Source organism: Onychomys torridus, chromosome 15, assembly GCF_903995425.1.
Source record: "Onychomys torridus chromosome 15, mOncTor1.1, whole genome shotgun sequence".
Taxonomy (NCBI): Eukaryota; Metazoa; Chordata; class Mammalia; order Rodentia; family Cricetidae; genus Onychomys; species Onychomys torridus.
In genome coordinates this window covers 24,096,497-24,123,750 of record NC_050457.1, presented here as the reverse complement: position 1 = coordinate 24,123,750, position 27,254 = coordinate 24,096,497, and the positions used below count along the sequence as shown (strand labels likewise).

Genomic DNA, 27,254 nt, shown 5'->3' with positions numbered 1-27,254 from the left:
GATAGATGCGCCACCTGTATGTGGTAGTAGATGGTTCGAGAACAATGGAGGATCAAGATCTAAAGCCCAATAGGTTGACTTGTACTTTAAAGGTATAGTAAAATCATTTAAATCTGCTAAATGTAGGGAAAGATTTTATATATACATATATATGTTTTTTTTAAAGTTTATTTTCACTTTATGTGCATTGGTGTTTTGCCTGCATGTATGTCTGTGTGAGTATGTTGGATCCCCTGGAACTGGAGTTACAGACAGTTGTGAGCTGCCATGTAGGTGCTGGGAATTGTACCCAGGTCTTTGGAAGAGCAGCGCTAGTGTTCTTGACCACTGAGCCATCTCTCCAGCCCAGAATGAGTGAGTGAGGGCAGACAGGTGTGCACAGTGGGAGTGAGTGAGGGCAGATAGGTGTGCACAGTGAGAGTGAGTGAGTGCAGACAGGTGTGCACAGTGGGAGTGAGTGAGGGCAGACAGGTGTGCACAGTGAGAGAGTGAGTGAGGGTAGATAGGTGTGCACGGTGGGAGTGAGTGAGTGAGGACAGACAGGTGTGCACAGTGGGAGTGAGTGAGTGTGGGTTGACAGGTGTGCACAGTGAGAGTGAGTGAGTGAGGGCAGACAGGTGTGCACAGTGGGAGTGAGTGAGTGAGGGTTGACAGGTGTGCACAGTGAGAGTGAATGAGTGAGGGCAGACAGGTGTGCACAGTGGGAGTGAGTGAGTGAGCGCAGACAGGTGTGCACAGTGGGAGTGAGTGAGGGCAGATAGGTGTGCACAGTGAGGGAGTGAGTGAAGGCAGACAGGTGTGCACAGTGAGAGTGAGTGAGGGCAGACAGGTGTGCACAATGAGAGTAAGTGAGTGAGGGCAGACAGGTGTGCACAGTGAGAGTGAGTGAGGGTAGATAGCTGTGCACAGTGAGAGAGTGAGTGCAGACAGGTGTGCACAGTGAGAGTGAGTGAGGGTAGATAGCTGTGCACAGTGAGAGTGAGTGAGTGCAGACAGGTGTGCACAGTGGGAGTGAGTGAGTGCAGACAGGTGCAGAGCGAGATGCTGTCTCACTGATATCCTTATCTCTCTCAAAGTTGTGAGAAGTGCTGCTTAATAAATAGATTCTGTAGAATATTGACATGTTTTTTTGGTCGCTGCTTTGCCTTTATATAATTTTTCCTTTTAATTTTCTTTCAACAGTTGTTGGAATACTTTGTAGAAGAATATTTTGATCAAAATCCTATCAGTCAGGTATGTAGATAAATAGTAGAATTCAGAACTAGATTCCCATTTTGCTGCCAAATATAATTTATTTTTAAAAATGAAGTATATATTCTGTGAAGTATTAAGGAAACCAGATTATATACCTATTTTTGGTTTACTTAATGGTGAGGAGCAAAATAACTAAAAGTTAAACATGCAGTGTGTGTGTTTTAATAATACATAGTCAGTCCATAGCTCGATTTGTCAAAACAGCGTTAGAAAGCATTTCATGTATGTTCCTTATTTCTTTTACAGTTACTAATTGATAGTCCATGTATTTTTTTATGAAGAGGAAATACTTCATTATATTAAAATAATTATGTTTTGTTTTCACTTTGAGATTGGAATAATTGTAACTAAGAGTAAAAGAGCTGAAAAACTGACTGAACTCTCAGGTATGATGAAAGTATCTTTATTTATTTATTTTTTAAAGGTTTATTTATTTATTATGTATATAGCATGTTTTGCCTGCAGGCCAGAAAAGGGCACCAGATCTCATTACAGATGGCTGTGAGCCACCATGTGGTTGCTGGGAATTGAACTCGGGACCTCTGGAAGAGCAGTCAGTGCTCTTAACCTCTGAGCCATCTCTCCAGCCCGAAAGTATCTTTATAAGGCTCTTTGCTTACTTAACTCTGTAATCTTGCCCGTGTGGCTCCCTGATAAGTAAAGTGAAACTTTCTTCTATTCACTGTATGTGAACAACTTCCTGTCTCTCTACTGAATTCTTGGGACCTACTATTGTTTCAAATTGAGTTCTGAAGTGTTGGATGTATTACATTGGAAGTAAACATACTTATTTAAATATACATTCTTATCCTGAAAATAATAAGATAGCCTCATTGTTAACTATTAATAAAATTTACATAATCTTCAAACTGAAAATGTCTGATTTAAAAAGCATAAAAATTGAATTGGGCTATTTATGAATAGGTATAGAAATGGTTCAGAGCACTTATTCTTGCAGAGGACCTGAGTTAGTTCTCAGCACTCACATGGGCACTCAGAACTGTCTGTTACTCCAGGGGACCCAACACCCTTTTCTGACCACATACATGTAGGCAAAACCGTCATACACACAAGTAAATAAATAAAAAACATTAAAAATAATTAATGGCAGTTTCTTTTGCCTTTATTATATATGTGGTTACAAATTTATATCACTATATTTTGTAAAATATACTGCCCCTTAAATTAGGTTCTCAGTCTTTTCTATTAGTACACATAAGGGAGATGACATACTTGGTTCACTAATAGTTCTTACTCTAGCCATAAAGAATCAAATATACAGTTGCCAAAAGTGTGTCAGGAAATCATTTGACAATAATCCCCACTAAATAGTCTTAGGGAATGTTAGGGATGAGCCTTAATAAATAAGGCCCTGGTTTAATCACCAGTACCATAAGAAACAAAACCAGGGGCAAGAGAGATGGCTTAGTAGTTAAGAACACTGGCTGCTCTTCCAGAGGATCCAAGTTCAATTGCTAGCACCCACATCGGCCCATAATCATCTGTAACTCCAGTTCTATGTGATGTCATCTTCTGGTCTGTAGGGACACCAGGCACACACATGGTGCAGCCAGAACAGCCATACACATAAACAACAACAACAAAACAACCCACAAATCAACTCAAAGTAATTTCACTGCAAAAAGGAAACTAGCATATGTTCAAAGGAGGGCTGATTTCTCATGTAGCTGTTTCTAGGGATCCTGGCTTTGTCTGACTTCATTCTCTTAAGAAAAATGATGTCTTTTAATAGCCCCCAGTTTGTATGGCCAGTGTAGTCCATAGCTTTAGCATAACTTCAGTAGGATTCCTATTGGCCTTTCTCAACGTTTGTGTATCCAGCGGCTGTTGGAGCAGCCAGGGAGATGAAATGTGTTTTTGGTTTGGCTTAGATTATATGCTGTGCCCATAGCAGAATGGAAGGTCAGTACCACAGTCTAAATAGGATTATCTTGTGATTGAGAAAGGAAGAAGATAAGTCAACTCTCTTTTCTTTCTCTTCTGTCCTCAAATTCAAAGCAGTTTTCTATAGATGCCAGTGAATTCATATGTTGAAAAATTGAAATATCCTTTAGAGAGTCTCATAAGCCTCTTGGACAGCTTCTCTCCTTAGAGTCAGACCAGTTCTGGAAGCCACACTAAGACTGAGGTAATCTGCATTCCCCTGTGCCCACATCATAGTGGATTTCTAAATATTTGTATGGATGATAGTGGGGAAAGTGAATAGAGAACCAGCAGATCTAGGTTTGGATGTTGGTGCTCCTACCCTTAGGTAGGTCTGTGTCTTTCAACACATCATTTCACTTATTGGATTGTTAGAAAATGAAAGTAGATAGTTTGTACTAGAAAAGACCAAAACCATTTAATAAAAAATAAACCAGATGTTATGCAAACCTGTATTCCCAATACTCAGGAGACGGAAACAGGAGAATTACAAGTTCAGGCCACCCTGTGCTAATGAGTTTGAGGTTGTTCTGAGCTGTGTAGTAAGATCCAGTTTCAGGTCCTCAAAACCCAGCAAAACAAAACAGGAAAGGGTGGAAAAGCCTAGCAGTTACCTGGGAGTTGGTTATGACAGTGTCTTGGTGATAATCTGTCAACTGTTGTAGAAGCATTGGCAGGGCCTAGACAGTCTCTTCAGATAGTCGTTCAGTCCTCTCAGATGTTACAGAACATCATACAGTTGCTTATTTGTTGAGTCTTCCTTTTTTAGATCTTTGTGAATACTTGTTTTCTTCCCCCAAGAAAAATATGGAATTATGACATTTTCATGAATATTTACCTCACTAATACAAATTTATATCCATTGCTTTTTTCTTTGCTCATCTACATAAAAATTAATCTTTCATGTCAATAATCTTTCTAGAAAATTTTTACTGTTTTGTTTTTTGACACTTTGTAGCTTCAGAGATGCTAAAATGTAAAAATACTGATCTTACAAATGATAAAATGTAGAGATATTAAGAGTAAAAATTGCCGGACGGTGGTGGCACATGCCTTTAATCCCAGCACTCAGGATGCAGCGTCAGGTGGATCTCTGTGAGTTCGAGGCTAGCTACTGAGTGAGTTCCAGGAAAGGCGCAAAGCTACACAGAGAAACCCTGTCTTGAAAAAAACAAAAAAACAAAAAAAAAAAAAAGAAAAAGTAAAAATTATTCACTCTAGGTTAATATTAATTTTAAAGGTATATTAATGGATACAGATATACCTACATATAGCAAAATATGTAATAATATATGTATATATATATATATATATATATATATATACACACACACACATTATTTCAGTATAAAATGAGACTGTCTACAAACATTTCTGATAAATTCAAATTGATAAAAATAGAAATTGAAGGCATTCTGTCCTTTAAAATCATAAATTTGGGAGTTGGGGATTTAGCTCAGTGGTAGAGCACTTGCCTAACAAGTGCAAGGCCCGGGTTCGATCCTCAGCTCAAACAAACAAAAAAAGAAATAAAATCATAAATTTGTACAGTTGTAAACAACATGCTTTTCTATATTTATATAGAGTGTTTTATTAAAAGTTATTTCATTTTTCTTTAGGAAACCCCAGGAAACACATAACATCTTTGAAGAAAGCTGTAGATATGACCTGCCATGGAGAACCATCTCTCTATAATTCCTTAAGCATGGCTATGCAAACCCTGAAGTTAGTGTTTGAAAGTGTATATATTTTATTTTTCATCATGTGTCTGTGTGGGTGTATATGTGTGTATGTGTACATGAGCAGAGCAGGCCAGAAGAGAGTGTTAGGTCCCTGGAACTGGAGTTATAGACCTTTGTGAGCTGCCATGTGGGTGTAGAGACTTGAACTCTGGGCCTTTGCAGGACATCTGTGCTTGTAGCTACTGAGCCATCTCTCCAGGCCCGTTTCTTTCTTTGTTTCTTTCCTTCTTTCCTTCCTTTCTTCCTCCTCCCCTTCCTCTTTCCCTTCTCCTTTCTCTCTTCTTACCCCTTTTTTCTTCTTTCTCAAGACAGCATCCCCATGTTGCCCAGGCTGCCCTCCAGCTTGCCGTGTAGCTGAGGATGACCTAAACTCCTGACTTTCTGTCTCCACCTCCCCAGTGCTGAGAGTATAACCAGTTTATATTATTATTTATAATTGTTTCAGAATTTTTTTCTGTGAGTTGTATTGGGTCTTCATGAAGCCTGTTTTAACAGAAGTTAAGTAGGAAAAATCTAAAATGTCATGCATGGTTTTTATTTTGATGTTGGTTATTTTTAATTTATATTTTATCAGTTAAAGTGTATCTGTAATGGATTTAGAAAAATACAACAAAATTCACAGCAGGGAACAAGAATTATGAAAAAAATTTGAGAATGAATTGAATAGCTAGGCATGGCATTGTTTGCTAGTAATCCCAGTATTCCAGAAGCTAAGGCAGGAGGCTTATGAGTTTGAGCTATATAGTAAGACCCTGCTGAGAGAAAGATTTAAATTTAGAATTTTTTTCTTTTTTCTTTTTTCTTTTTTTTTCTTTTGAGACAGGGTTTCTTTGTGTAGCCCTGAATGTCTTAGAACTCGCTCTGTAGACCAGGCTGGTCTCGGACTCACAGAGATCCACCTGCCTCTGCCTCCCGAGTGCTGGGATTAAAGGCGTGGGCCACCACTGCCTGTTGAAATTTAGAATTTAATACCAAATAATAATTGTGAATTGGCTGTAACTTTATTAACATTCATTAACGCACTTTGTAGCTTAAATGTGTAAAGCATGTGTACTCTCCCTTTTGGATAAATTTTTAGCTAGTATAATTTGTTTGATCTGTTGGAATGTATCTTCACCTCTCTTTATAGACACATGCCTGGACACACAAGTAGAGAAGTACTAATCATCTTTAGTAGCCTTACAACCTGTGACCCGTCTAATATTTATGATCTCATCAAGGTAGGACCAAAACTGAAACTAGACTCTTAAGAGAATGCTGTAGTGAATTTATCACTAGATTTCAGAGTTATCATTGATAAATATTTTTCTTTTTTTCCTGAAATCTTTCATCTTTTTGGATCTCATGAAGACCCTGAAGGCAGCTAAGATTAGAGTATCTGTTATTGGGTTGTCTGCAGAGGTTCGAGTTTGCACTGTACTTGCTCGTGAAACTGGAGGTGTGTATCCACTCTCTTCAATAGTTATAATTACTGTGTAAGAATAATTTATTGGGCTATAATAATTTAGATGGCTCAGAGGTTAAGAGCACTGACTGCTCTTCCAGAGGTCCTGAGTTCAATTCCCAGCAACCACATGGTGGTTCACAACCACTTAATGAGATCTGGTGCCCTCTTCTGGCATGTAGGCACATGCAGACAGAATACTGTATCTATAATAAATAAATACATCTTAAAGAAAAAGAATAATTTATTAATTAAGTAGGATGTTTTACACCATCCTACTTACACCATAAACTTAAACCATTTTATGTCTGTGGTCCAAAATACAGACCATTGATCTTTCTAAGCAACCACTTCAAATGCAAGGAATTTTCAGTAGATCAATGTTTGGAGTTATAACTTTCAAAAAGTTAGTAACGTCACTATATATAATACTTTGTAAAGACTGTGTAGCTTGGCTTTAATTTTAGTTACTATTATGCCTAGAGAATTTGATTGAGATCTTATTTAAATTATTTTTTCAATGATAATTTACTTACAGTGGTTATGAATTGTATAGTTTCATGGGATGAAACGTCCATAGACTTACACAGACGCTCTTGTGTTTTGACTGCTGTGTTTTGCTTTTGCTTGTTAGGCACATACCATGTCATTTTAGATGAAGTCCATTACAAAGAGCTGCTGACCCTCCATGTTAGCCCTCCCCCTGCCAGCTCAAGCTCCGAGTGCTCACTCATTCGTATGGGTATGTGTTTCTTTGGTTTGCATGTGTGCTTTTGTTCAAACTAGGCTTTCAGTTTTCATTTGTGCAAGTTATCATTTTAGCATTTAAGAGTTTTTTCTTACTTAAGTCCTTTATAATAAAAGTGTGTGTTGAAGCATGTTTATACAATGAAATTTAAAGCTGCCTGTAGTCATGCCATATGCAGACACTTCTGGCCTTCTTGTTAAGCTAGGGAGATACAAAGGTATTTTACTTTTTATTTTTTTGGTACTACATATTTTTTTTTTTAAGAGATTTTCTATTCATTTTACATATCAACCACAGATTCCCCTGTCCTCCCTTCTCCCACCCCCAGCCTCCCCCCCAAACCACCCCTTATTCCCACCTCCTCCAAGGCAGTGTCTCCCCTGGGGAGTCAGCAGAGCCTGGTACATTCAGTTGAGGCAGGTCCAAGCCCCTCCTCACTGCACCAAGGCTGAGCAAAGTGTCTCAGCATAGGCTCTAGGTTCCAAAAAGCCAGCTCATGCACTAAGGACAGGTCCTGGTGTCACTGCCTGGGGGCCCCCTAAACAGTTCAAGCTAAACAACTGTCTCACTTATCCAGAGGGCCTAGTCTAGTACCAAAGGTATTTTATTTAATGAAAAATACTTGTGGTAAGAAATTTCTTAAATAAGCTCAAAATCTTTATTATGTAATCAAAGTATGTCATATAAACTACAAAAACAGAAAGTTGCAGCGAGTACACCAAATTACTCATTTTTTACCCCCACAAGGAATAGGAAATGATTAGTTATAAAAATGATCATTTAATTCCCCTCCCCCAACGAGTAGGAAACGATTGGTCATAAAAATGATCATTTATTTTTTTCCCCCAAGGCAGAGTTTCTCTATGTTGCTCTGGCTGTCCTGGAACTCACTATGTAGACCAGGCTGGCCAGGAGCTCCCTGAGATTATCTGCCTCTTCCTCTCAAGTGCTGGGTTTGAAGATGTGCATCACTATGCTTGGCATTTAAAAGAGTGTCTTGCTTTTCTGCTTTTGTTTTGACTGTTTGTGATCCTGGTAACTCTTTTTCCTGTGTTTTGTTGTTGTTGTTTTTGTGAACTGTGTTAGTGTAACTTAACTGTGTGCTGGAAGATTGAGTTAATGTAGATGACACAGTTAGAATAATTCTTTTTTTTTTCTTATAAAGTGTGTTTTATTTTATTGTAGATTTACTAATTTATGTATATGGATACTTTATCTGCATGTACATCTGGACACCAGAAGATGGCATCAGACAGTTGTGAGCTGCCATGTGGGTGCTGGGAATTGAACTCAGAACTTTTGGAAGAGCAGTGAGTGCTCTTAACTACTGACTCATCCTAGAATAATCTTTAAAAATTTTTGTTATTTTTATGTGCATTGGTGTTTTGCCTTCATGTGTGTTAGTATGAGGGTGCTAGATTCCCTAGAACTGGAGTCACAGACCGTTTGTGAGCTGCCATGTGGATGCTGGGAATTGAACCCGGTTCCTCTGGAAGAGCAGCCAGTGCTCTTAACTGCTGAGCCATCTCTCCAGCTCCTAGAATAATCCTTGATGTAAATATTTAGTATATTTTTCAGTGACGTGTTGGCCAGTCTTTTACATTTAGTGATATATTTTTAACTCCATTTGAAAGTTGTTATTTAAACTTAGAATTTATTTGGAATACTTCTCTTCATGCATCTGATGCACATACTGGCCTCAAATTCCAGGCTTCATGTAGTCTTCCCGCCTTAGCCCCTAAGCAGCTGGGACTACTTGCATGTCATACTGCACTGCCTTTGCTTTTTCTTCTTTCTCTGAGACAGGGTTTCTCTGTGTAGCTCTATCCTGGAACTCACAGAGATCACCTGCCTCTGCCTCCCAGCTGGGATCAAAGGTGTGTGCCCTCACTGCCCGGCACCTTTGCTTTTATTTGTTCATATATTTAATTATTTTGTGATACTGGAGATCAAACCCCAGGCCTTGTACTTGATAAACACATGCCGTATACTGAATTTCCCTTAATCTGTCTGTTTTTATTTATAGATTCATTTTTCAGTTTTATGTAATGATCTCTGTTTTGCTCTCATTCTTCTGGTTTCTGCTTTTCCTGAATATGTATTCATATTTTTAAATCATATATGGGAAATAAATGAAAAGTTTGTGCATTTCAAAAAATTAATAATTTTTTTTGAGAATTTCATACATGCATACAAAATACAATATATTTTGATCATATTTATGTCCTGTTTCTTCCTCTAATTCCTTCTATATCTATTCCCGCAAATTAAAAAAATTTAAACAGAAATTTGTGCTTAAAGAGAAACTATATCATGTAATATATATTTAGTTGTATTAGAGGCTGTATAAAATGTATGAACCTTTCTTTTTAGATGTCATATTACTAAATTAAAATATAGTTGTAAATTTTGGAATGTAAGGTCATATGTGTAGCTAGATCATTCCTCCTTTTCCTTGTATCTTGGAATTGGAATTTCATCGTATTATAATAGGCATATATAGACTTACGGGGTAGAAAAGAGCTTTTGTACAACTTTGTTGACTTTCTGATAGGACTGTTTTTAGATTCATAGTCCTAAAATTCTGTTCTTTGCCTATAAAAACAACTAATGCTTTAATTTTTCTTTTTAATTTATAAAGGGTTCCCTCAGCACACCATTGCTTCTTTGTCTGATCAGGACGCAAAGCCATCCTTCAGCATGGCGTAAGTAAAGGACAATTGTCAGTGACACTTTAACCTTAAATTCATTCCTCTAAGTGTTAACTTAAATAGGTCTTAAAATATAATGATTTTTGGGTTGGTAGATTTAGCCCTGGGTTCGGTCCTCAGCTTCGGTTTATAAAATATAAATATATATATATATAATGGTTTTCATAAAAATTTCATAAAAAGAAATGACCCTCTTTGTATATGTCTATGCTGTGATAGTCAGGATATATTACTAAGTAAAATGGCAAGGTAGAATGTATAATATATTTCCAGTCATCTAAATTAAAGGTGGGGGAGGTGTGCTGGCTCACACCTGTAATTCCAGGACTCAGGAGACTGATTTTGATTTTGGGTCACTCTGGGCTATAGAATGAGCTCCTATTTCAAAAAGGCATTAAAAAAATAAAATAAAAATGCAGATGTGAGTAGATGTATTTACTTGTTTATTCTAATGCTAAAAATAATAGTGGGAATAGAAAGTAAAGAAAAAAGTTAACCTTGGTGGGTGCTTGGGTAACTTGAGGAGGCTTTTCTCAGAATAAAAAGGGAAGGAGAGCTGGGGCAGAGCCTCGTGGAAAAGGCTGCACACAAGACATTTGGTAGAGCCCAGAGTAATGGGGCCAGGTTAGGTTAGTGGCTGATCTAGACCGGACTAGTGATACTTATCTTTTGAATAGAACAGTAAATATCTGAGTTACTTTATTCTAAAACAAAGCTCTGAATATTTATGGAGAAAAAAGTTAGTACCCAGAACAACACAACTTACAACATCGGACAGCATGCGGAAATGACTAGGCCGGCACTTGGGATGGGATGGGAGGGTCATGGCAAATATGAGGCTGGCTTGGGTTATGTGGAGACACTGAGGAGAGATGGAGGCAGAGCAGGGGCCAGGGGAGGGGTAAAAGAGGGGGTGGGAAGGAGGGAAGAAATGGGTGTGTGTGGGAATTTCCCTAGAGAGACTAGGAGAGAATGAGACTAACAGAGAAACTACAGAATGGAAGCAGCCAGAAAACACTAGAATTAGGAGATGACGATTAAAATAGGCAATGTAAATATGCTTTATAAGTCTCTAGGTGAAGGGGAGCTTGAAAATAAGAAGACTCCTAGAAATGAAGGGTAGAATACCTGTGATGAAAGTGCACTGCAGGGCTGGAGAGGTGGCTCAGTGCTTCCTAGTGCCTACACTGGGCATCTCCAGGTCCAGGGACTCTATAACACCTCTGGGCACCTGAACTCATGTGCACATACCCACTCACAGACACACACAGACACACACACACACACACAGACACACACACACACACACACACACACACACACACACACACGCGCGCACGCACGTGCTTGCGCGCATGCACGCACATGAAATTAAAATAAAGCTTAAAAAGAAAAAACACACTGGATGGGATTAACAGATTAGTCACTGCAAGAGAAAGTAATGAATTCAGAGGCAGCGAGAGAAACTTCAGAATAAAAGACAGACAGAAAGGACCCCATTAGTGAGTGACGGGACATACATGTTTTCAGATAAAATTTTACTCATTCATCTATTTAGTATCTTTTTTTTAGGCAGTGTCTCACTTTGTAGCCCTCACTGGCCTGGAACTCATTAGACCAGACTGGCCTTGAACTCACAGAGATCTGCCTGCCTCGGTCTTCTGAGTGCTGGGATCGAGTTACATATTTTCTTTAGCTTTTTCACCTTTTATAAATAACTGTTTTTCCCACAGGCATTTGGATAATAGCACTGAGCCAGGACTTACTCTGGGAGGCTATTTCTGCCCACAGTGTCGAGCAAAGTACTGTGAGCTTCCTGTGGAGTGTAAAATATGTGGTAAGAACCCTATTCTTTACTTAGGGAATTGGTGTTAAGTAACTTCCTCTCTGTATAGCTGCTGAAATAAACGTAATTATCAAGTCCTGCTTATTATGTATTTAATTTGTACAAAGGAAATAGAAGTAACCCACTTCTAAGAATAAACGTAGCATATAGAAGTTTCATGATTCTCTTTCTGATAAATGTATTCTTTAAAAACACTATAATAGATTTAATAATAGTAGACATACTTGGGATTTTAATAGAATCATCATATATAAGTAGAATGAGGAATTAATATAATTCTAAGATCTTCTTTCATTTTTGAGTAAGTCAGTAGTTTTCCAAGAGAGGTCATGCATTTAGTGACAGTATGAATTCTATCCTGGAACCTTTTTATTATGGCTACAGGTAAAAAGCACTCAAGATCCTAAAAATACTTATGTGCTGGATATGTAGCATAATGGCAATTTTTTAGTGTGTGTGAGGCCCTAGATTTGATCCTCACCACTAGAAAAATAGATATAAAACACTTGAAAGTATTTTTTCTAGATGTATCATTTGACTTTTCAGCTATTGTCTTATGAGGTTGTGCTTATTAATATTGCTGTCTCTGCATTAGGTCTTACTTTGGTGTCTGCACCTCATCTGGCACGATCTTACCATCATTTATTTCCTTTGGATGCTTTTCAAGAAATTTCCCTAGAAGAATATAAAGGAGAAAGGTATAATAGTTTTGATTAACTTGTATGTTACAGTGGTAAAGTAATGTTTGAAACAATTATCACCTAAGGTCATATTAACTTGTGTATAAGTACTTCTAATATAGAAAATGAAATGGAGAATACTCTATTTCTAGAAGTCTGTTTATTTCCCTAAACTCACATATTTGTAGTTAAGTGTGATGTTGGGGAGTGGGGGCTGGGGCTGGGGGCTAGACCGATGGCTCAGTGGTTAGGAGTGTGTCCTGCCTTTGGAGATGACCCAGATTGGGTTCCCAGCACCTCACAACTGCTTGTACTTCCTGCTCTAGGAGATTTCTGTGCCTTCTCTCCTACGTGGGCATCTGCACTCATCTGCACAGACCCATACATAGACACACATGCATATACACAATTAAAATGAAAAGAAATCCTGTTTTTTTTTTTTTTTTTTTTGGTTTTTCAAGACAGGGTTTCTCTGTGTAGCTATGGCTTTCCTGGAACTCACTCTGTAGACCAGCCTGGCCTTGAACTCTGATCCGTCTGCCTGCCTCCTGAGTGCTGGGATTAAAGGTGTGCCACCACCCGGCTTGATTATAGGAGATGAATGTCTACTATTTTCAAGAGCATCAGCACTTGGGAACATTTGATGACCAAATAATTATGCATCCGTTCATCTCTTTTTCACTCTTAAAACCGTAGAGAAGAAATTTCATATGTTGATGGAGAGATGGCTCACTGGGTAAGGGTACTTACCATGTCAGTATAAGACTTGAGTTTGGATACCCAGCACCCACATAAAGAATGCTAGATGTGGCCTCACATTGTTATATCACCATTGGAAGGCAGCAGCAGGAGGACCCTAGGGGTTCGCTGGCCAGCTAGCCTAGCCATTCAATGAGCTCCAGGTTCATGAGAGACGCTGTTTCTTAAAACAAGGTAGAGAATGATTGAGGAGGACAACCCATATCAACCTCTGCCTCTGTGTGCGCACACATACCACATAGGGAAAAGAAGTGATTTCAAACGGGCATGTCTCAATCACTTTTGTTTTTAAAAGTGCTTCATATTTCATGGATGTTTTGTTTATAATACATATATAGCCAATTGCCTCCTATTGAACATTTATGATTTCTTTGTTGTTAACAAGTAATGTTCATGTCTATATCTCTGAATATTTGTACAGAAATGTACATAACAAATTCTCAGGTAGAATTGCTGAGTCAAAGTTATATGATTTTGACAATGTTGTAAAATTGTTGTCTACCCACGCCCCCGAAACAGGGTTTCTTTGTGTAGCCCTGGCTGTCCTAGATCTCACTCTGCAGACCAGGTTGGCCTCAAACTCATAGAGATCCACTTGGCTCTGCCTCCTGAGTGCTGGGATTACAGGCGTGGGCCACCACTACCTAACACCAAAAAAGTCTTTTTAAAAGAGGAAAATTTGGGGCTGCAGAGATGGCCCAGTTGGTCAGGTGTTTACTATTGCTATGCAAACCTGAGGTCTGGAGTTCAGATCCCCAGCACGCAAGAGAAAGCCAGGCCTTAGCACTGGGGGTGTGGAGGATTCCTGGGCTTGTTGGTCAACTGATCTAGCCAATGAGCTCTAGGTTCCTTAAGAGACATTATCTTAAAAATAAGTTTGAGTTGGGTAAAACAAACAAATATAAGATGGAGACGAATAGCAAAAGACAACAAGGAAATGACCTGTGGCCTCCACATGTACTGGCATGTGCACCATCACTTACCCGTACCTCACACGCACATGAAGAAAGAGGAAAAGGGGCCTGGAGAGATAGCTCAGCAGTTAAGAGCTTTTCTGGCTTTTCTTCCAGAGGACCCAAGTTCAGTTCCCAGCAACCACATGGCAGTGCACAAGTCTGTAACTTCAGTTCTAGGGTAGCTGACACCCTCACACAGACACACAAGCAAAACACCAATGCACATGAAATGAAAATAAATAAATTTTAAAAAAAGAGGAAAAGCTATACTGTATTACTTGTCATAGCTGAAATATTTATAGTGCATAATGAAGTAAATAGTGAATGTTGTTTCCTATAAGTGGATGATTTAATTATATAGAAATAGCAACAGTAATACTAGTTATATATGTATACACATTATTAGGTAAAGAGGGTTAAAAGAGGATTAAATTCTTCCATGGAGGTTCATAGCTAGTACTTATAAGGACTTGTAAAAGAGGTAAAACTGAACACTTTATAAGTGTGCCAGTTAAATTTTTAAAGAAGATTTTGTTATCTTCACCTATGTGTATGTGTGTGGACATATACATGTGAGTGCAGGTGCTGGTGGAGGCTAGAGGTGTTGGAACCCCCTGGAGTTGGAGTTACAGCAGGTTGTGAGCTGTCTGATGTTGGTTTTGAGAATAGCAGCAAGTGCTTTTAATAGCTGGGCCATCGTTTTTGCCCCTGTGAAGAGACTTTGAAGGCTTCTGAGGTGGTAGAAGTGAAGTAAGGAGAATAAAGATTGCTATGTTTTTGTTTGTTTGATTTTTGTTTTTTCAAGACAGGGTTTCTCTGTGTAGCCCTGGCTGTCCTAGAACTCACTGTGTAGACCAGGCTGGCCTTGAACTCACAGAGAGAGATCCACCTGCCTTTGTTTCCCAAGTGCTGGGATTAAAGGTGTGAGCACCACCACCCAGCTAAGATTGCAGTTTTGTAAAAAATTCTGAGAACCTATGGTAAGGGATGATGCTATGCATTGATTTTAGGGCCTTGTATATGCTGAGGTTGTATTCTACCACTGAGGCATAAACCAGCCCCATTTCCAAGAACTCTTAACTCTTAAAATCAGTCCTAGAAAACAAAGCCACAGGCATCCGTTATATATAACATTCCTTGGTGCCCTTCTAGGGTTCACTGCTATCCACCATATTTTGGAGAACTGAAAAATAGTAATTCAAATATTTTTTTTTGTAGGGATCAAATTCTCATAGAATTTTAGTTCAGAAAGCGTGTGTTTATTTAATCTAAATGGAAATGAGAACTAAGTTTTGGGTTATGTGATAACCTGGGACATATTATGTAATTTTTCTTGTTCTAAGGAATTATAAACGGGGTTTATTGGGTATATTGTGAGGGCAACAGGCCGGACTATAACAAGTGTGCAGTAGCCCATACTGTAAGAGTAAAGAACTATTGACTTCTTAAAATGCTCTCTAAGGGTCGTTGTGTAGAAATACAATTACTTATTAAAGGATTCTAGGTACTATGATTTTGCTAACTTATTTTAATGAGTGAAAACAAATGATTGTCAAACTTTTTTTTTTTTTTTCAGATTCTGTTATGGATGTCAGGGGGAATTGAAAGACCAACATGTAAGTTTATTGGCTTTATGGACATTAAGTAATACGTAAGAAATATTGAGACAATGACAGTGTAATAAGTTGTAAGTAGATTATTGAAGGCCAGGCTTATCCAGGTTGTTCCCTATAAAGACAATAAGTAGAGTTAAAATGGGATCAAAGTAATTTAAATAGTTTTGTCCTTCTCATTCTAATTTACTACACAGAGATTTTAATACTGTTGCTTCAGTTTCTCAAGGTAAGCTGCGTTAGTTTAGAAATATTAAAAATATTATAGTATTATACTTTAGAATCTTGTAATTTATTTTGAAATTAGCACTATGGTTTCATAAACAAAACATTGTGCTAATAAGAAAATACTCTAAACTTTTTTTTTTTTGAAGACAGAACCAGGTGCAGTGGTATGGACCTATAATCTCAGCTATTGGGTTGGTAAGGGAAAGAAAACATTTGACCTAGGAATTCGAGGTCGGCCTGGGCAGCGAAGTGAGCTCTCATCTTACGACATAGCAGAGTTTAGAGCTGGCCATGGTAGCACCCTGAGTGCTGAGATCATAAGCTTGAGCTTCCATGCCCTGCTTGCTCTCACAAATACGAAGTTTTATTAACGTAGCTACAATAGCAGGTGCATGATGTCCCAGCTGTTTAGGAGGCTGAGGCAGGAGGATTTTAAGTTTAGGACCAGTCTGGACAGCATAGTCCCATTTCTCAAAAATAAATAAATAATAATAAAATAAATAGAAAGAGAAATGTTTTCTTCTTTTCATTAAATGTTTTATTCCTTGGTACCAGTGGAGTAGGTCAGTGGTAGAGCACGTACGTAGCATACATGAAGCCCTGGGTTTGAATCCCTGCACCAAACAAAAAGGTTTTGCATTTTTCTCTGTTAGTCGCTTCATCCTTACCATAGCCACTTTAAAAAACCATTTGGCAGTATTAAAATGTATTATTATTAGTGTGTATGAGAGAATAACGTAGATGTAAGAGTGTGAGCATATGAATGCCACAGTGCGTGTGTGGAGGTCAAAGGACAGCTTTTGGAAGCCATTTTTCTTCTTCAGTTTTCTTTGTTGTTGCTCTTTTGTTTTTTGTTTTTTGTGTTTTTTTTTGAGGCAGGGTTTCCCTGTGTAGCTTTGCGCCTTTCCTAGAATTCACTTGGTAGCACAGGCTGGCCTTGAACTCACAGAGATCCGCCTGGTTCTGCCTCCCGAGTGCTGGGATTAAAGGCGTGTGCCAACACTGCCCGGCTCTTTCAATTTTTATATGGGTTCTGGAGATGAAATTCAGGTTTGTCTTGAATATTATTAATGGACCAGCCTTAATAATATTCTTCCCAGGGGCCCAGAAGAGAAACTACAAACAGCGAGAATTATTTTTGGGAAAAGAATATAAGTACACCAAGCTCATTGTCTGTTTACTTTATTCCTCTATGGCACAATTCTATCTATACAGCTTCAGCTCCATCCTCACATTCAGCTCTCTCTGTGCCTATGTTTCCTGTCCTCACAGTTTCTGTAAGCTCCTGTGCTTTTGACCTCCTCTTCATCCTCTGTTCCTTTGTCCTCCATCTATCCTTCCTAGCTCCTTACTCCTGCCCTGGTAAACTCTACAAGAGATCTGCCTTTCTCTTTTCCTTCTGGCCATGCAGCTCTGTCTACCCTCTGCAGAAAACCTGCCTTGTTTTTCCTCCTCACCACAACTCTCGCCCCAGGAATTCTGCCTCACTCTTTACTCTACCTGGATATGCCGAAACCTCCTTTGTTCTGAGTCAGTTGCTCTGAAATGCCACTAGGCCTGAAGGCAGGGATGACCTGAGCTTCATTTGCACAGGAAGCAAAGCCATGCATCTACATCCTGCTTGTCTCCTAGGCTCTGTGGGGAAGTTAGTTTCTTAGAGAGAGGATCAGCATCTGAGAAGCTTACACTGTTTTCCAGTATGGTCTAGTAGTATATGGGCCCACAAGAATTTCATAGCAGAAGACAGTTGAAATATTAAAAACTGAACAACACCAAATATTCCATAATAAATGGCTTCCTCTAGAAAAACACCTTGAAATTTCTAGGTATAGCTTTAATATCCAGCTGAATCTGTATAATATATTCTTGTGGCCCACAAGAGATTTGCATGGTAAAGTGCTTTATGCTTTGAGCTCCATTCATCCATCCAGCCATGCCTAAATAACTAAGTACAACTTTCTCTGTCTGTATAATGCTAGGTATGTATGTTTTCAGGGCTGACCATTAGTACTGGATAACCCATTGGGAGGATTATTTCTCCCACTCTCAGTGTTCCATGGTTGCTATAGTTCTTGGGTGTTTGGTTGATGTCCCATGGGTTTTCCTACATCCGTGTTAGCATGTCTGCTGGTGTCCTTGGTCAGCTAATGTTTAGGCTGTCACATTAGTGAGACTTCATGGGTATAGCTTCTCTTACATTCTTAGGAGACACAGTTTCATAGTATAGTCCCTGTTTCTCTGGCTCTTAGAATCTCTCTGCCCCATCTTTTGCCGTGATCCTCAAACCTGAGATGCAAGAGTTGTATTGTATCAGTTAGGACTGGACTCCACAACTGCATTTTGACTGGTTGTGGTTTTCTGTAATGGTCTCTATCTGTTGCAAAGAGAAGTTTCCTTGGTGAGGATTACACTTATCTGTGGGTATAAGGACAAATATTTAGAATGTAGTTAGTATTTTTGCTGGTTTAGTAAACTGGTGGTTGTAGGTTCTCCTCTAAGATCCATGACTTAACTAACCCTGGCTAGTTGGCTGGGTTTCCAGTACCAGGCATAATTTCTGTCTTGTTGAGTCGACCTGAAGTCCAATTAGAGAGCTGTGGATTACCACTGTTACCCCCTCAGGGTGACTGTGCCACGCTGACTGTTGTTGCTGCAGTAGGGCTGGACAGGACTGTTGCTTGCTTTCCTCCCTTGAAAGCAAGTGTGGACCCTAATGATATCATGAAAGCTGGTCCTCAGGTCAGTTTTCATGTTACAGAAGGTGCTCCATTTGTCAGTTTTAAAGAACCATCTTTACATGTTTGCAGTGTAGTGATTTTTGAATCTGCATGTTGTTGCCCTAGAAATCTTTGTTTGTTTTTTGTTTTTTTGAGACAGGGTTTCTCTGTAGCTTTGGAGCCTGTCCTGGACTAGCTCTGTAGACCAGGCTGGCCTCAAACTCACAGAGATCCACCTGCCTCTGCCTCCTGAGTGCTGGGATTACAGGCGTGTGCCATCACTGCCCGGTGCCATAGAAATCTTAGACCAAGGTGCAAGGATCCACGTATGTAGTGCTGATAAAATAATGTTTTTTTTTTTTTTTCATTTTATAAGGCTTATGTGTGTCATTTGACATACTCTTGTGATTTTGTTTTGTTTTTTTTTTGTTTTGTTTTTTGCTTTGTTTTTCTGAGATAGCATCTTGTAGCCCAGGCTGGCCTGGACCTTGATACATGACCTTTGAGTTGGGATCCTCCTGCCTCTGTTTCCTAAGTGCTGGAATTATAGGTATGTACCTACCCTTCCTTCCAGCTGTTTGTCATATTCCTTACTGGTTTAGTAGGGGAATATAGCTCTTGAATGGAAAGGTCATTCTCTAAGAATAGCTAAAACTGTAGTGAGTTTTTGTGCTCTCTGTTTATTTGAATTGTCAAATGCCTTCAAATCTAGTACTGGTTTTAAATTCATGTGTCTTCCCCAAGTAGTTATTTAAAAGCAAGAAATTATGAATGTCCTATAATAGAATAGACTTTAAGGACTCAAAACAGTCACTCTTTACTCCTAAGGTCCAGTGTAAGAGGGAAATATGTGTTAGGCTTGAGAAAACTGTGTTAGCTTTAATATACTGGAAGTAATAAAGTATGTAGGTGGGTGGGAAGTTGATGACTAGAGAGCAAGGCTTTAGATATCTTCTGGCTACACTGTACTTACCTTTTGGAAACTAGTTTGGTTGATTCCACTTTTCTCCTTTTCCTTGCAGGTCTATGTTTGCACAGTGTGCCAAAATGTTTTCTGTGTGGACTGTGATGTTTTTGTTCATGACTCTCTCCACTGTTGTCCTGGCTGTATTCACAAGATCCCAACTCCTACAGGTATCTGATTGCAGTATATAGGACACACACCCAGTGTGTTAAGAAGTTTTGTAACTGTAAATAAAATGATTTTTTGAATAAACCAATTCTCTAATTAAAACATGAAAGCACTTTGAAAGAAGAATCTGACTTAAACTTTTTGCTATAAAATATATTTTTATATTCTATCAGAAATATAAATTCAATTAATTTGTTTTCTATTATTTTGAGTCATATTTTCAGTCTAACTCATTATTACATATATCTTACTTATAATATTAAATTGATGTCATAGTCTCAATTTTTTTGTTTTTAGATTTTTATTTACATGCTTGTGTGAGTGTCTGCATGAATTTATGTTCACCATAAGTGTATAGGTACCCACAGGGGTCAGAAGAGGACATCAGATTTCCTGGAACTGGAGTTAAAAGGCAGTTATAAACTGCCCAATCTGGGTGCTGGGAATTGAACCTAGGTCCTGTGCAAGAGCAGCGAGTGCTCTTAATCACCAAGCCATCTCTCTAGCTCCAAAATTTATTTTATGTTCATTGGTGTTTTGTCTACATGTGTGTCTGTGTGAGGATGTCAGAAACCCTGGAACTGGAGTTACAGACAAGTGTGAGCTGCCGTGTGGGTGCTGGGAATTTATGGTGGTTTGAAAGAAAATGGCCCCCAAAGGGAGTGGCACTGTTTGGAGGTGTGGCCTTGTTGGAGGAAGTGTGTCACTGTGGGGTTGGGCTTTGAGGTCTCCTATATTCAAGCTATGCCCAGTGAGACAGTTCACTTCCTTGTTGCCTTTGGATCAAGATGTAAGGACTCTCCGCTTCAGCACAATGTCTGCCTGCATGCCGCCTTGCTTCCAGCCATGATGATAGTGGACTAAATCTTTGAACTGTAAGCAAGCCACCCCAATTGAATGTTTTCCTTTGTAAGAGTTGCCATGGTTGTGGTGTCTCTTCACAGCAATAGACACTGTAACTAACACAGATTTGAACCCGGGTCCTCTGGAAGAGAAACCAGTACTCTTAACCACTGAGCCACTCCCTCTCCAGCCCCTCCTCCCTTTTTAATTAAAAATTTTTTTTTTATAAAAATTTACTGCAGGCCTGGAGAGATGGCTCAGAGGTTAAGAGCACTGACTGCTCTTCCAGAGGTCCTGAGTTCAATTCCCAGCAACCACATGGTGGCTCACAACCATCTGTAATAAGATCTGGTGCCCTCTTCTGGTCTGCAGGCAGAACACTGTACACATAATAAATAAATAAATCTTTTTTTTTTTTTTTTTTTTTTTTTTTAAAAAGGCACTGCAAATAAAAGAGAAGAATCACCTACCCAAATTAACCAGACCCAAAGACTATATATATAACTCAGTGAACTTGTTTACAATTTGAGTAGCTGGTTGGAACAGAAGCTGTGAAGCCTCACAGTGGATGTTATTCTTAACTATTGCAAATATTGTAAAGCACTTATCCACCACCCAAACTGAGTTGGAACTAGAAAGACAATTAACTAGTTTTATATCCTTTCACACCTATCCTTCCTCATCCTCTAATATTTAGCCTTCCTTGCTTTCTTTTCTGCTTGTTAACACTGTCCCCACATATACATTTATTTATAAGTATATATTTATTATTGGTTAGATTCTGCATATGAAGAACATGCATTGTTTTTCTTCCTGAGATTGTGTGACCTCACTTAATATTATACATTCGAAGTTCATCCATTTTTCTGCAAATGTAATCACATTTTTCTTTAGAGCTAAATTGTAGTCCATTATATGTATATCAAATTTTTTATTATTCATTCATATGTTGATGGGCAATGAGGTTGATTATAATTCTTTGCTATAGTGAATAAAGCAGCAATAAACATGGGGGTGTAAATATCTCTATGAAGTTCTCTGGGTATATGTGAGGAGTGAAATAATGTAATGATATGGTAGTTTTAGTTTTATTTATTATTTATATTTATTTTTGGTTTTCTGAGACAAAGTTTCTCTATATAATAGTCCTGCTGTCCTGGAACTCGCTCTGTAAACCAGGCTGACCTCGAACTCACAGAGATCTGCCTGCCTCTGCCTCTTAAGTGCTGAGATTAAAGGTGTACACCAGCACTGCCCAGTTAGTTTTAATTTTTTGAGGACTATCCAAACTCATTTCCACAGTGGCTGTATTAATTTTCATCCTTCTCAATAGTGAATAAAGCTTCCTTTCTCTACACATCTTTTCCTGCATTTGTTGTCATATTTATTGATGATAGCCATTCTGATTGGGATTAGGTGGTATCTCAAATTAGTTTTAATTTGCATTTGCCTCATGGTTAGGAATATTGAACACTTTTTGTTTGTTTGTTTTCGAGATAGGGTTTCTCTGTGTAGCTTTAGTGCCTGTTCCAGATCTTGCTCTGTAGACCAGGCTGGCCTCAAACTCAGAGAGATCCGTCTGGCTCTGCCTCCTGAGTGCTGGGATTAAAGGAGTACACAGTCATCACCTGAACACTTTTTAATAAAATTAGTTATGGCCACTTTCGTTTGTTTGTTTTTTTAAACTGTTGTTTCAGTTCATTTGCCTGTTTGTTGACTGGCAGTTTTATTTCTGGTGTTTTCTGCAATTCTTTGTGAATTCTGGACATTTGCCCTTTGTATGAAATGTAGCTGGTAGTTTTCTCCCATTCTGTGGGCTGTCAGTTTGCTCTACTGATTATTTTGTATGGAACCAATTGCTGTTACTGGTAACTATCTTCTTTCCTTGTCAACGGAGCTGTTATTGACTTGTAAGACATGCCTCTAGCACTGTCAGAGTATTCTTTATCCCTACTTCTGCCATGCTCAGAAGAAAGGCCTTGAATGGCTTCTCTTGAAAAGTCACCAGAAACTGCTTTTTCAAGTACGTTTGAGAATGTGTCACCCAGACTCCTTGGAGATTAAGGGTAACCCTGAAGGTCACTGACCTCCACTTGTTCACAGTAGCATGCCAGCTAAGCCTTTCATTTTCACAACCCTCTTCAAGCTGGTGTAATACCTACTTTTCAGGAGTGGCTCTGTGCAACATTTATTGGCCTCCTGAAATTCATTTAGCCCCCTTTGAAGATACCTTAAAATTTGTGAGCCTGAATGTAGCCATTATGAGACCATTGGTTCTGCTCCTTGTGTGGTGTTTTTTTCTTTATGGTTCTTAGTTGTTCTTTTGCAGAGCTCCCAGCTTAAGTCGTTCTGGGATCAAGAAAAATGGGCCTTGGTGGTTCGTGTTCCTGGAGTTGTGTCCATGCCAGTAGACTGTGGCAGTAAGACACAGATGATGCTCAGACGCTCCAGAAGAGAATTTGACATCGCTGCTGCTGTTGTTGCTGTTATAGCAGTGGCAGCCACTGCTGCTACTGTTTCTGGGATTGCCATTTCATAACTGGTTACTACAGCTAGCACAGTGGAGACCCTGGCAGCAAAAGTAGCTACCACGCTTAGTTAATGTTTCATTCTATTGGGCATAGTAAATTTAATTCAATATTTATATACATTTTGATTGGCTTTGAAAGTTATAAATTTATAAACTCAAGTTCCATTTGCTCTCGGGATACCATCTTACAAGGACTCCCAATTTGCAGTAAGGCTCGTTAAGGAAGGAAATGGCTCAGTTGCCTCTAGCCTACTGGCTATGGGTGGGTTTGTCTTTTCTGTGCCACTTTGAGATCTTTGGCAGCAGTTATTTCTGCAGCTCACACACAGTTGAGCGGCGTATGATAATGAGTATTCAGAGACGGGTAATACCTGGGGGTGCGCTCACCAACCTAAGACAGAACACCTGTGTGGCCTGGACAGGTGTCTCCATGACAAGTAAGGTGACCTGCTGATGTCCCACACAACCTAAGTCTCATTTTTTAGTAAAAAGAGGGGACCTGTAGGGCCCTGGTCCCTGTTTTGGGTAGCTGTTGCCTGGCTTGCTGACCTTGACCTTGATATCCTCCCTATGCTAATTCCCTGCCGGTTTCTACCCTTCCTGAATGCTTAAGGGAAGCTCCTTGTCTCTGTATCCAGCATATTGGGCATTAACAGCTTAGATGCAAGATTGTAAAACATTGGTAGCGAACCTCTGCCCTCTGGGGTTCTCCCATTGCACTGTAAGCCTGTATTTAAGACCTCCTCCCTCCTTCAATAAATGATATTCGGCATTCAAAAAAAAAAAAAAAAAAAAGGACATGAAGTTGGGCAGGGGATGTGTTGAGAGGCTTCCTGGGGGAGTTAGATTTGTGGACTTGATGAAAATGCGTTGTATGTATACACAAAATTCTCAAAGAATAAATGAAATCACCTGAAAGTAAAAAAAAGAAAGAAAGAAAGGTCACCAGAGCTGGGTGTGGTAATATCAGTACTAGGCAAACGCTTTACCACTAAGCTAAATCCCCACCCTACACAGAGAAATCCTGTCTTAAAAAACAAAAACAACAACAAAAGCATGAAAGGGAAGAAAGAAAAATCACAGAATGTTTGAGACTGTGACAGCTAGTTTTTGTTTTGTTTAGGTCCTTTTTTTTTTTCTTTTTTCTTTTATTCTCATACATTATATCCTGACAGCAGTTTCACTTCTCTCTACTCTTCCCAGTTCTCCTCCTCTCCCCCAGATCCACTCCTCCCTGGTCCCCTTCAGAAAAGAGCAAGACTCCCAGGGACATCAACTGAACACAGCATAACAAGTTACAATAACTCTAGGCACAAACCCTCATATCAAGGCTGCATGAGGCAACCCATTCGAAGGAAAAATGTCCCAAGAGCTGGCCAAAGAGTCAGAGACACACCCACCTCCAACATTAGGAGTACCACAAGAGCACTGGGCTACACAACCCTAACATACATGCACAGGACCTGGTACAGACCCATGCAGGCTCCATGATTGCTGATACAGTCTCTTTGAGCCCCTATGGGCTTAGATGATTTTGTGGGCCATGTTCTTGTATGTCCTAGATCCTACTGCCTCCTACAATCCTTCCTTGTCCTCTTCCATGGGGTTCCCTGAGCTCTGCCTGTTTGGCTGTGGGCCTCTGCATCTCCCATGAGTTGCTGTATGAAGCCTCTGATGACATTGGGCTGGGCACCCATATATGAGTATAGCAGAATATCATTAGGAATCATTTCATTGAATTTTTTGGGGGGGTTGTTTGCTTGCTTGTTTGTTCTTGTTTTTGTTTTTGCCAGTTGTGTTTGGTTCTATCCTAGGTCTGGGGTGTCCAGCTTCTGGATCCTAGCTATTCAGCCAGTGTCAGGCCTCGGTTCCCTCTCATGAAATGAACTTCTAGGTTTTGTCAGCTTTCTGAAACCTAGAATCCCCTCAAGAGAGAGCGTCAGTTGAGGAATTATCTGGATCAGGTTGCCCTGTAGACATGTGTGTATGTGGAGTCGACTTATTGTTAATTGGTGTAGGACAACCCGACCCACTGTGGGTGGGACCATTCCCTGGGCTAGGAGTTCTGAGTTAGAAAGCTAGGCGAGCATCAGCAGCAAGCAAGCGGTGTCATGGGCATTTTGTTGCTCTCTGCTCTCCATGGGTGTGGTGTGACCAGCTGTTTCATACCCCCACCCCACCTGTGAGTTCCTTGCTAAAGATTTAAACTCATTATCTGATAGAAGGGATATCCCCAGTTTTGGATTTCATTTCCATGCTTGATAAGGTTAAGATGAATATTGTAGTTATATTTTAAAATAAATTTGCTTTTTCACAATAATTGAGAAAAAGATTAATCCTATTTGAAGATTACAGAAATGGGGGTTGGATGTGTTTCTCAGCGTAAGAACACGTATAGTGTGCGTAAGGGCCTAGCACTGCAGAGAGAGAGAGAGAGAGAGAGAGAGAGAGAGAGAGAGAGAGAGAGATAGATATTCAATGGTGATTACAACTCAGGTATCTACTTTCCTCTTGTAACTTCACAATACATTCATTTTATATAGTTTCACTAAATGTGTACTTTTTTGTGGGGAGGAGCAAGTACTAGGGACCAGAGCTGTAACATGAATCTTAAAGGATCTTCTTAATAAAAACAAACCTGGAACCAGGTATTGGAGTGAATGCTGAAAGATCAGGGAAACAACAAGCCACAACTAACCTCACCTCGCCAATTCCTCAGCTGATCTCGTTTCCTCAAACTGGAAGCCTCTGAGTCCTCATCCAAATGGATCTCAGCTGAACTGCTGCTCAAAAGCCTGAAAGCTTAACCAGTTTAGTTCCTGGTCTTCAGGCCTTATATACCTTTCTGCTTCCTGCCATCACTTCCTGGGATTAAAGGCATGTGTCATCATGTTTCCAGTGTGGCTTTGAACTCACAGAGATCCAGACAGATCTCTGCTTCTGGAATGCTAGGATTCAAGGCGTTGAGTGCCACCATATTCTGGCCTCTGTGTCTATCTAGTGGCTGTTCTGTTCTCTGACCCCAAATAAGTTTATTAGGGTGCACACTATATTGGAGAACACCATATATTTCCACACAGAGCCTTCTTCATGTTAAATGCATGTATTTTTCACTTCACTTTTCACTAGTGCTTCGGTTTAAACACAGGGCCTCCCGCAAACTAGTAGTATTCTCCCTGATTTCACCCTAACCCTTCCATATTCTTGTTATTCCGTTCAACAGTTTTGCTTTGTTCTGTTTCTCAAGAGGGGGTTTCTCTGTAGCTTTGACTGTCCTGGAACTTGCTCAGTAGACCAGGGTGGCCTTGAACTCAGAGATCCACTTGCCTCTGCCTTCTGAGTGCTAAGATTAAAGGCTTGTGCCACCACTGCCTGCCAGTCTGACAGTTTTGATCTTTTAATTAAAGCACTTAATCCATTTACACTTAATATGTAAATTACATTAATATGTAGTACAATAAATATACTTAGTATCCTTATATTTAAGTGTATGTGTAACCACTAGTATATTTGGGGGTCAAAATATACTTAGTGCAGTTGGTTTCAATCATTGCGTCTTCTGAATTGTTTTTTTAAATTGTTTTCTAAATTTGTCCTGGCCAGTTAGAAACTTGTGTGCTCTGCTTTTACTCTTTAGTGAAGTTTCTAAACTTGAGTTCCCTAGGAAACAAAAGCAAAGAAGAAAGTATTGTTCCTTCACTTGGGAGGAGCCAGTCTGGGGAAGAAAGGGAAAGTACTGGGAAGGAAGTGTGTGATGCAGAGTGTTAGCACCATGGCCAGGGTTCACACAAGCAGTGCAGAGATGCAGGCGTCTCCCAGCAAGTGTGTCTATGGAGAATGTGTAGTTATCAAGAGAGCCACAAAGAAACATCTCTGAGCAATCCATTGAAGGGAGAGGGAAACATGCAATGTATGTATGTATTTATTTACTGTGGGGTTGGGGTGTGGTGGGGGAGTGCATGCTTGCTTTCTCTTGCATGTTGGAGGTCAGAAGACAATTTAGAGTCATCTGTTCTCAGCTCCACTGTTGTCCAGGGATGAACTCAGGTTATAAGGTTTAGCAGCCAGCACCCTTATCTGCTGAGTCATCTTGCTGGCCTGACTTGA

General features: G+C 39.5%; 1 protein-coding gene across 6 annotated transcripts in view; it reads left to right on the top strand.

Moving 5' to 3' along the window:
* The window catches only part of LOC118596301 (general transcription factor IIH subunit 2), a 54,018-nt gene that overhangs the window by 5,449 nt on the left and 21,315 nt on the right, over positions 1-27,254 (top strand). For 2 of the 6 annotated variants that reach the window (XM_036207108.1, XM_036207107.1), the window contains exons 5-17: positions 6-92; positions 1,183-1,233; positions 1,586-1,640; positions 4,818-4,923; positions 6,070-6,160; positions 6,291-6,378; positions 7,019-7,126; positions 9,774-9,837; positions 11,577-11,680; positions 12,285-12,387; positions 15,661-15,700; positions 19,665-19,776; positions 21,057-21,469. In XM_036207108.1, the coding sequence (XP_036063001.1) occupies positions 6-92; positions 1,183-1,233; positions 1,586-1,640; positions 4,818-4,923; positions 6,070-6,160; positions 6,291-6,378; positions 7,019-7,126; positions 9,774-9,837; positions 11,577-11,680; positions 12,285-12,387; positions 15,661-15,700; positions 19,665-19,776; positions 21,057-21,121 (1,074 nt within the window). In that variant the 3' untranslated portion in view covers positions 21,122-21,469. Of the gene's footprint in view, positions 1-5; positions 93-1,182; positions 1,234-1,585; positions 1,641-4,817; positions 4,924-6,069; positions 6,161-6,290; positions 6,379-7,018; positions 7,127-9,773; positions 9,838-11,576; positions 11,681-12,284; positions 12,388-15,660; positions 15,701-19,664; positions 19,884-21,056; positions 21,470-27,254 lie in introns of those variants that run through there. The other 4 variants (XM_036207110.1, XM_036207111.1, XM_036207109.1 and 1 more) reach the window with 4 other exon arrangements.